Source organism: Centruroides vittatus, unplaced genomic scaffold (assembly GCF_030686945.1).
Source record: "Centruroides vittatus isolate TY-2023 unplaced genomic scaffold, ASM3068694v2 contig_1159, whole genome shotgun sequence".
In the NCBI taxonomy this organism is placed as follows: domain Eukaryota; kingdom Metazoa; phylum Arthropoda; class Arachnida; order Scorpiones; family Buthidae; genus Centruroides; species Centruroides vittatus.
In genome coordinates, this window is record NW_027120745.1 from 547,201 (window position 1) to 558,060 (window position 10,860).

Below are 10,860 nucleotides of genomic sequence, written 5' to 3' on the forward strand. Positions count from 1 at the left end.
CATATATAATATACTTGTGGCCCAAAACTCCATGACTTCTTCCAATTTGGCCCAGAAGAAGAAACAGGTAGGACATCCCTGGTTTAAGTAAAAAGATTTACTATATCGGAGGTTTTATGTAAACTACAGTTTGTGTCAGTTTAAATGACAACAATGTTAACAAATGAGAAAGGACCTACTCAGGGCAAAGGCTTCTCTACTTTAAAAGAATGTTGTATAAGATACTTTTATCTTTATAATTTAGGGTCTTTGATAAGCAATTTATAAAATTGAAGTTTTAACTTTATAAACTAGATCAAGAGTTCCTAACTTTTTTGGCCACAGACCCCCTTTACCAAAAACTTTTAAAACTGTTGATCCCCCCCTAGTCATTTACTTTACTTACTCAAATTAATAAATTTGTACAGTACTCAATATTAAACATTTCACTAGATATCAAACTTTTCATTTCAATTACTTGTAATTAATGATTGAAAAAGATAAATGCCATATTCCATAGTCCTTTTATCTTGTGCAACATTTAATATCAAAACTTACACTAACGAAAATTAAAGCAAAAAATACAAGCAGAGTTTTAATTTTTGACATTTATGAAATAAATATGCAAATTCAAAATAAGTACAAATATTGAAATCACTTTATTAAACATAAAAATGAAAAGAAAAAATTAACATATTCAGAAAGAATTAACTAACAACAAAAGATTTTAATCAGAATTATAAAAATAAAAATACCAAATAAATTAGCTTGGAAAACTGAATTAAATGAAATGGGTGCACCTGGTGATCTGTCAACAGTTTATCTATTGTATGGTTTTAAATTAGTGAGTTGCATTCCACTCCACGATCAGTGATATGCAATCAATGTCTGTTCTGAAGCAGGTTTTAAACTGTACTGAAGCCTCTCTCTACAGATACAACAATGGAAATGCTAGCAAATACTTTTGTACAACAGTTCATAGAGCCAGGTACAGAAGTGGAATATCTTGTTGCAGCCAAAACTTTTGATAACCCTGTTTGAATTGTATCTTGAGATTCTCATTTGTGCTGCAGAAATGCAGACAAGTAGTACTATCTGCTTTTATTTTTTGGTTCAGTCATATTATCATCTGAAGAAAAAACTTTTATTAACAAGCAATTTCGACAGCCCCTGTGATAAAAAAAAAAATAATAAAGTATGTACTTATTGAAGCAGAAGTTTTTTGTAGTACTGCTGCTCAATAAATAATTATATTCAAAGTTCAAATCACAAATAAGTACATGTCATATCAAACGAACCAATTTATAGTGTTTTACGAAAGCACGGCCGTACAAAACTGACAGATTCTGCTAATATCAAATATCGTCTCATCCCACCGTGAGCAAGCGTGATCACGGAATGGTTTTTTCACGTCTGTGCTTGCTTTGATATGTTTGATATGCAATGCACAGACATGTTTGTGCTACATGTATTTTCATGCAATCTTATGTGTTGAACTCTTTTAATTACATACTTTACCTTTTTGTTTGCAAGTTTGGTATATAATGTGTTTTTTGAATTATTTAACTACTAAATTAGGTACCTATTGGAATCATAGATATTTTGAAATAACAAATAGACCCCCTTACTACTGCTATTTTTGCTGTCATCAATCCCCAAATTTTTATTGAAACTATTGACCCCTAGAAAGTTCAAATGGACCACTTTGGGAACCCTTGAACTAGATGATTTTTTATGACGAGAGAATATAATTTTGAATCGATATTGAAAATAAACTGATTATTATAAACAAAAAGTATTTGCTTGAACATTCACATAATCGATTCCATTATTAATTACCATTTGTAAAATTTACTACTTAAGTTTTTGAATGAAAGATTTTATGATTGTATTTGTACAAACTTTTTTTTTAAACCAGTAAATGTTAAGTTCCCATTTCCTTTATTTTAATTGATTTTGTATTCAAATGTTAAATGTTAAAAATTTAATTACATGAGATCATTAGTATATTTTCATTTATAAACTAATATTAAGAATAAATAAATTTATAGGTGGAATGAAATTTGGAATCCAGCACAACAAGCAGTTAAACGTTTGCAAAAGACGTGGCTACTTTCTCCATCAACTTTACATTCAGTAAATATACTAACAAATGAAGCTGTATTTCAAGGTATGGATGATACTTGAATATACATGTAATAAGTTTAAGAGAAAACTATCAGAGTCGTAAGTAGACTCATTTGACAAAGTTTTGCATTAAATAATTCTTATTTGATAATTGCTTCTGTTAGGTAAATCATTAAAGGTGCTCTGGCCAGCAACTCATCACGTTGCAGTTGTTTTATGAAATCTCAGCATTTGGATAGACAATGGATTTTAACTATCTCACTAAAAAATGTATTAATTCCATATTTCTGTTGTATAATTTATTAAATAAATTGTTTTTAATGTAATACTTTGAATTACATTGTCATATGAAAATATTTTCAAAGAACAGAAAAGTTTAATGTAGATTTTTTAATATTAAAATATTTAAAAAGATATTTTTACGTAACAGTATATTTGAAAGTGGTGATACATGAAATGGAAAATAACATTGAAGTAAAATCTAAAAATCACTCGACTACCGTTTTAAAAATTCTTTTCAATACAATCAAGCAATAATATTAAAGATCTGCCAATAAGCGAAGTGACTGATTATTTATAATGTAATTAAATATCGTGATACGGTGATAGGTGTTTCTACAACAGCTAATGTTTTCAACCCCTTCGGGGGTTGAAAACGTGGAAAACGTTTTTGTGGAGGAAAGAATTATAATTCATCCAGTATATAGTAAGAAGTATATTTGTTATATCGTGATACAAAAATTCATATTGTAAATAAATAAATGTACTATATTAAAATGGTTAATACAGTGTTTCCCGATGTGGGGCAATTCGAAATATGGACTCGTCCAGAGTTTAAGTTAATTTTCTTTGTTCTTTGTTTCCCTTTTCTTCTAGAACTTCCCTTTATAATGTTTTTCCCTTGGGGTGGGATTAACAATTCTGGGAACCACTGAGAACAAAAAGACGAACAAGGCCCTGAGGCCGGTGAAAGAGGAGAAAGGACATTCTTTGCCCAGACTTCCAGGTGGGTAGACGTGAGTTGTGGTGTTCCAGGTCGCGTTTGGCAATGACTGGAAAGTGCAAAAGACTTTGTTGAAAGGATTGGGTTTTATCGTGGTTACAATAAAACAGTGTGGCAATTAAGTGCAAGAAAAACTTCAACGAACACGACAATGACAGACCTTCCAAAAGAATTCAACGTATATGTTGAAGGCATGAGAATTTTAGAAAGGCTTAGGTGGGGCATAGCACAAAAAAGGTTGGGAAACACACGGTTAATGTAACCCTTGGTGCCAAGATGGCGGCGCTTCCGGTAATCTCCAATCTGGGTGTCATGAGGTAATACCGATAGAGGAAGATAATCATGTAATTTACTGACGTTTAACGTGATGTAAAGAATGTGAAAGATTATGCAAATTTGTAAAATATGACATGGTAGATGGTAGTTTTTGTGGAAATATGCAAATTAACAAGTAGGTAGACGATACCGACAGTGTTGCATTGTATCTATAGTGGAATATTTGATTTTTATTTTTTCAATAGTTTTTTAAAAGAAAGTTAAAAACGTAAATAGATTGTTCTTAAACAATAGTATTTGTGAATTTGATACAAATAACAACTAAAAATGTTAATTTTTCAATTTTTTTGATAATTTTGTGTTTAGTAGTTATGCAGAAATTAGGTCCGGTGAATTTTTGTTAGGTCAAACTCTGTAAATTTTAATAGATAGATGAAAATGAATATTTGAAATTAGCGTGGCAATATTAATAATGGCTTTAAATTTGTTTTAAAATTAGGACTACAACAAACTCATGCAAGGTGCAACTCGTGTGCTTAAAACATGTAAATTATACTATAGAAGCAACTTAAAATCATGTTTTCTAAGATTTGTAAAAGTGGTAATAAGTATTCAGCATACGAAGGAAACATTCAAAAGCATATTTGGCGATGTCCATTTTGGTCGTATTTTGTCTTTCGTTCGCCCTCAAATTGTTTGAAATGTACGGCAAAATGGAATTACGGCTTTCGGCACTGTCCGAAGCATATGTCTGATCGAATAAGTATAAAGAAAACCAGGAGAGAGTTTCCAATTTTTCGCAAAACAATTGGTTGCGATGTGTCCAGAGACTGGAAAAACTCCGAAATGGTTTGATCTACAATATGTTCCGTCTGCACTACTTCCGAACTTTAATAAGAAGCAAATACTGAAAATAGAGAAGGAATAGGAAAAGGCAACAGCAAATGCGAATAAAAAGGCAGCCGAACACTCCTCTAAGGTTGTAGCAGAAACGACAACATTAGGGAAGAAAGGACATGCAAATATTGAAATTGGAATCTACCAAGCTAGGGAAAAAAAGTAGGATCGAATATAAAAAAAGTAATCGTTAACGTGAGTATGTTTGTTTTTTATGATCAATATTTTATCTTAGGGTGCGTTTGGAAATTGTAACCGGTAACACTGGTAACTGCCGGTAGTTACCAAGGCGTTTAGAAAATGTGACCTAAATAACTAACCGCATTTAGAAATCACTGTTATGATGTCACCAGTTGTCCTGCGGTACTTACCAAAGTTACCCAGGTGTCAGAGCGGTTCTATTAAATTATAAAATGGCAGACAGTGTATCGTTGTGGAGATTGCAGCCGAGATTTTATAACTTTGAATGAAATAAAACAGCACTTTGTTTCGGAACATGTATCTGCCCCACAAAGCGATCAACAAAATGTTCAAAAAACAATTTTGTCACAAAATTCAGCCTTAATGGATGGGGCAGACGGACAGCATGGTCGTTGGTCAACAAATGCTGTAAAGTTACTGATTTCACTGTATAAAGATCACGCTCGCTATCGCTCGCGGTCGGCTGGTACTACGCGCCGCTTTCGCGGCTTGTCCGACAAACCTAACCTACCCTACCCTCCGGGGCTGATTGTGGCGCGTAGAAGGCCGAAAAAAACAGATTGTACGCTCACCTTCGAAACCGTCTCCTCTGGCTTCTCCCGCCACCCCCTCATTCGGAGGGTAAATCTTACCCATTAATTTATTAAAAAAATAATTTAAAATATATCTCAAGAAGAAAATTTTTAAATTTCATTATATTTTAATTTAATATTTGAAAATATATATTTATAACCGATGAAATTATTAGAAAGTATGCTTAAAATTGAACACACAAAATATTTTATAATATATATTTTATTATGTAATAATAATAATAATAAATAAAATTATATAATTATTGTTGGTTTTTTGGCGAAGACTAAAACTGTGAATTAAAATTGCGTATCGGTAAGGAATTCACTCTCGAAACGGTTTATTTGTTAATATTTAATATTATATTGTTACAAAACAATCGTTTTTACTCGTTTAGAATATAAGATTCGTTTTCATCGAAGAAAAAGAGAGAAAAGAAGAAAAAAAAACAAAATGTCGACTAGACTCAAAAGGCATACGGCACACAACGCTAAACCGTACGAGCGATCCAAGAGGTTTTTTCAGAAAATAGCGTCAACGCTGCGAGATATGTTTGTGCCGTCATGGATATTACGTGAATTTTCAAACAAATCAGATTTAAATGTGACTCAGACTCCCACGAGTCGGAATTTGGAAGATAATACAGAGTCACAGCAAACTTTGCATCAGATAAAGAAAGAAGAATTTAAAAACAAAGGAGTGAAAAGGCACATATCTGTCGAGGCCGAGTCTCTTACTCGTGGAACAGATTCAAATTTTAATCGGAGTGAACTGCATTCGTGGTGTAAGAAAAAAATTGTGCGCCCAAATAAGAGAGCCAGACCACAGCCAACATTTACTGGTAGAAAACCATCATTTAACTTATCGAGTTTTGGAGCTCCATCATTGGGTGAAGTATCTCATTCGGGAGGAAACTGTCGTCATTCCCCATTTTATGAGGGTAAAACAACATTTGGCGGAGCATCTGCTAGGAACAGATCACGTATATTATCTTCGATATCGTGTCCTGACACAAACGCCTCAAATACTAAATTGAAAGTGAATGATGCTTCGTCAAAAAACGATTTTGACTACACGAATACAATGGCTAAACGAATTTTATTATGTTTAGAAAAGATGTCCACTCCTTTAGCGGATGCGAAAAAGATTCCAACGGAAACCGTTGTTGAATCACATTTGAGGCGAAAAATGAATTCTTCGTGCAACAATTTTGCAATTAACAAACCAAAATCTCAGCTACCATTACGTAAGCCTCCGACCTGTGGTATAATCATTCCTTCATCGCCTATGATCCGCAAAAATTTTGATTCTAGAATATCGTCAGATCGGGTATCAAATAAGATAATCTTTAATCCTGTCACTATATCGTCTGATATAAGTATAACTTCGTCGGCAAGAGTGCCAATCGAGGCCACGGGATAGATTAAAGCGAGGACAAATACAGCCCTTCGTTGTTCGAAGAAAGCAAATACGAATGAGGTTGTAGAAGAGAATAATGAGATTCGGTTTAAAGTTTCATCGTCCATTCGACATAATGCTCCTTCTCCACCTCGGCTTTCTAATTTGAAGGAAATGTGCTTCGCTTTCAGTTCACCAGTCATTAAAGAAAATGATTCTTTGAGTAACTCCTCTCGAAATGAAAAATCAAAACAGGACGATTCGTCTAATGAAAAAGTTGCTTGTACCGAGGAACAGGTTTCATCCGCTTCGAAAGAACCAGATACTTCTACGGAACAGAAACAAATTAAACCTCTTGGTTTTGGTGACGAGTTCAAACCTGCTCCCGGAAGGTGGGAATGTTCCGCCTACTTTGTAAGGAATTCGAAAGACGACACGAAATGTATCTCCCGTGAGACCCCAAAAACTGATGTCTCAGTTTCTACACAAGAAAAGACTGGATTTTCAGATAAAAAATTAGAATCTAATATCACTTCGAAGACGATTGATAAATCTTCTAAACAAGAAGAAAAAGCTGAGAACGAGAACTCATTTTCTATACCTTCTACTAAAGCCACTACTAGTTCTTGGCAAGAATTTGGAGATAAATTTAAACCATTATCGGGAAGTTGGTCATGTCCCGTCTGTACGATCTTTAATGAAGAGACAGATTCAAAATGTTTGGCGTGTGGAACGCCGAACCCCCGTCAGAAATCACCCGTTGCAGAGCAGGCGCCAGCGACTAAATTTGACACTAAATTTAAATCGACACCCGACTCTTGGGACTGCGACGTCTGTTTTGCTCAGAATCCTAGCGGCGCATTAAGATGTTTTGCTTGCGAAACTTTGAGATGTGTTACATCTAAACCTTCGGATTCAACACAGCTGTTCTCTGATATTTGGAAGCAACAAAAAACAGAATTCTTCCCTTTCTCTGGAAAATACGGCATTCGACAACAACAATTCGGGATTTAAATTTGGAACGACTCCTTCCAGTGGCCTTAGCACTAGCAAGCAGTCGCGGGAATTCACCTTTGGGAGCGAGGCAATCGATTCAAAACCAGTCGAAGGTGTTAAATTCAACGCTTCAAATTTTTCCACGTCATCCGGTGTCTTTACGTTTGGTGGAAAATTCCTTCGGGTCAATAACGAATGCAATAATTTAAAGACTCTGTTAATCGTCTATAAATGGACAAAGCAACTTATATAGTACGGACATTTACACTGTATTTAAACCGGTGTTCGACTGTCGTTGTAGTCAGTATACGTCCGAGCCAGAATTATAATTACTCCAACAATTAAATTTGTAAATCGAATTTTCTGAAGTGCATATAAACTTTCATATTTAATAAATTTTGGTATGAAATTTAATTTTTAAGATTGGCTATTTATCAAAATTTTTTGACTTCAAGTTGCATGATGGTTCCTGGTCGGAATAAAGGGAAGAAAATAAAGAAATAAGGACTCGAACTTATGTTTGTATAACCTTTGTATATCAATTTGAATTATCAAAATAAATTTTAAAACTGCACACTTTTAGATTCATGAAAACGTTTCTATTAATACATTTATCAATATTTATTTCCATCCCTGTCATCGTTTAGGTTTACAATAACGTGAATATTTTTAGCATAGAAACGGACGATAAAGTAACTAAAATGAGTACGATGAATTGGAAAATATAGTAGCTGTTCGGGGGTTTACCAACAAAACTGCTCTCCCGCTTTTACAGCGTCGAATTTCGAAGCAAAAGGGCCGTCTGCAGTATCGCAGTCACACAGCGCCAAGTGGAAAATTCGCTGATACAGGAATCAAAATTGCCGATTTCTCCGTTTTTTAAACGCCTGTAGTAAATTTGAATTACTCGTTCGAAAGATACTTGTTATCTTAGGTAGCGTGCAAAATTTCAGGATTTTCTGTAAAGGGATTGCCGAAATATAAGCAGTTGAAAAGTGCAAAGATCATAAAAGCTGTGACTTTTCTCTTTCTTATTCATTCGGCGGTGCAGATGCTCTTAGAGAATGAACACCGCCGGGTCTAGAGAGCTCAAATTTTAAACTTAAGCCTTTCTCGTTATCAGTGAGGTGCTGGCGAAACTTGCGGGTGGATAAATCAAACTTGGCGGGGTCCTATGATCCCTTGCTTTTATACTTCTTAGGATAAAATTGATCCGAACGAATGTCGTTGTTCAGTATAACAAAAGCTTAAATTTATGCAAATTAAACTTTTTCGTAACCATTACACTAACAGCATATTGAAAGCATTCGGTGGGTGGCCGTCGTGTTGCCCAGCGCCTACGAGATTGTTGGTCGTAGGTGCCTCGGGTTTGAATTCACAAACTGTAGGGATTTCGGAAATTCTTAGTTTAATAAAACCCGAGGCAGGCTTATAAAGTAAACCGTAAACGTTTGTAAATTAAACGATTTCGAGTTCGTACATACCTGGTACATAGTCGGGGTCTCCTGCTGCCCTAAATTTTTATATTTGGTCTCGTCTTTCATCTGTTTAACTCCGTTCTCGAGATAAGGAAAAAACAGGCGGAATTTTTTTATTGCCGCCAAATAAGCGTCTTGTTTTCTTTCTTGTCCTATTATAATTACGTAGCTTGAGGGGTCTTAAGGGGATTTTTCGACGGGTCGAAAAATCCCCACGAATTTTTCGGACGACTGAAACCCCAAAATTTTCAAAGAAGTTTTTCAGCCACAGTCGTGAATTTTTACCAGGTAAAACCCTTACGTGACTCGGTGAGTTGGCTTACGCCGTTTAATGAACACAACTATTTTTGTTAACGTCAGGCGTTCATTTGGTCTTTCATTTCTATTTTCTACGTGAACGTCTCCCTATTTTATTGTAGCTTAGTACAGAAAAAATAAAAATGGATACAAAGAGCCGAACAACAATAGTGAGTAGCTGAGGCATACCAGTGTTCCCACCAAAACGGAAATCGTTTAAGGCGCCCTAACTAAATTACAAAGGTAGGTAAAATTTATTTTATTGGTGTACGGCAACGCAACACGTGGACGATGTACCAAGGAAAATCTGCCTCCCGTCAGGTCTTTTAGGTGAACTATCCATATTCAGGTGTTACAAACGTGAAGAAAACCCAGAAAACTTCACCTGGCCAGCCCGTTCGTGAGGCGCCAACTCGAGATCAGCCACCAGTGTTCAGCAGTTTTATCCATTCGGTCACCATAAGATGTTGGGTGTACAATTAGTATATAACCAATGAAACCACTATAATTTATATAGGATTTAGATATTAAATATAATTGATGTTTGATTTATGTTTTAATAAAACAATGGCTCGCCTCACGCCCGCCACGTTGCGGGCCTGACCAAACCCATAATACGCTTGATTAAAAAAAAGACCATCTTAGTATCCAAAAAGCAAAAAGAATTGAAATAATAATAATAATAATAACAATATTGGAATTCAATTAATTTTAAGTATGTTAATTAATTCAAATTAATATAAATTATTTCTATTCTTAATATTATTAAATTTTAAAAATTGAATAAACATTCGGTACAGGCATTCGGTATTTAAACTTAAAATATTTACTATATTTTATTTGGATGGTTGTTTATTAATACAGTTGAAAAGCTTGAAAATATTTAATATAATTTATTTTATTGTTAAGTTAAGAAAAATTTAATCAACTGAAATAAACTTGTGATCGAGTTCAAATGTTGACTCTTTCGATCACGAATCCCGAAATTCAAAAATAATAATCGATTGAAATTAGAATTTAGACGTTCTGTTTTTTCGAAAAGCCAAAATGACTAGAAAAATGAAGGAAGTAAATAAGAAGCTTACGAGAAGTAGACGTATTAAATCTATTAGGCCGATTTGCCGGCCCATTCACAAAATATTCGTAATTTGTTTCGTACCATTGATTTTAACAACCATTATAATTGTAGGGAATAATTCATTGGTATGTAATTTTATCTTATTCAAACATTCCTTTCATATAAGTTAATATTAAATTTTTACTCGTGATATTTTTATTTAAACATCTTCAGGAATCGAGAGGATTATACATTTTCTTTGTAATGGAAATTTTTTGGATATTGGAATTGCTTCCTCTGGCTATAACTTCATTTTTTCCAATTGTATTATTCCCGTTGCTCGGGATTTCGAACTCCGATAAGATATCTCACAAATATATGTCGGTAAGTGTAGTATGTCCCGACAGTTCTAAATTATGTCGGAGAAATTAATTTTGTGATTTTTTTTGCTAGACAACCGGTGTCTTGCATCTTGTATCCTCTCTGTTTGCTGCTGGAATTGATCATTGTAATTTATACAAACGAATTGCATTGACTATGTTATTTTATATAAATAGAGATGTATCATGGTAATATTT

The 10,860-nt window shown here is 34.1% G+C and overlaps 2 protein-coding genes and 1 long non-coding RNA gene across 3 annotated transcripts in view; all 3 read left to right on the forward strand.

Moving 5' to 3' along the window:
• Nucleotides 1–2,432, forward strand: part of LOC136980224 (uncharacterized) — a 68,398-nt gene extending 65,966 nt beyond the window's left edge. Inside the window, exons 12-13 of the mRNA XM_067276317.1 lie at nucleotides 2,031–2,149; nucleotides 2,271–2,432. Of these exons, the coding sequence (XP_067132418.1) occupies nucleotides 2,031–2,149; nucleotides 2,271–2,326 (175 nt within the window). The 3' untranslated portion in view covers nucleotides 2,327–2,432. The remainder of the gene's footprint in view (nucleotides 1–2,030; nucleotides 2,150–2,270) is intronic.
• Nucleotides 2,433–6,550: 4,118 nt separating this feature from the next.
• Nucleotides 6,551–7,647, forward strand: LOC136979907 (nuclear pore complex protein Nup153-like). The gene has a single exon (XM_067275940.1). The coding sequence runs from the start codon at nucleotides 6,629–6,631 to the stop codon at nucleotides 7,466–7,468; it is 840 nt and encodes a 279-aa protein (XP_067132041.1). The 5' UTR covers nucleotides 6,551–6,628; the 3' UTR covers nucleotides 7,469–7,647.
• A 2,696-nt stretch (nucleotides 7,648–10,343) lies between these two features.
• On the forward strand, nucleotides 10,344–10,848 carry LOC136980337 (uncharacterized). Its single transcript, XR_010881544.1, has 3 exons — nucleotides 10,344–10,428; nucleotides 10,517–10,666; nucleotides 10,736–10,848. It is a non-coding gene; the product is annotated as an uncharacterized lncRNA (long non-coding RNA).
• Nucleotides 10,849–10,860: the final 12 nt, after the last annotated feature.

Coding starts and splice junctions, on each gene's coding strand:
- LOC136979907 (XM_067275940.1), top strand. CDS start 6,629: ATGTGCTTCGCTTTCAGTTCACCAGTCATTAAAGAAAATGATTCTTTG.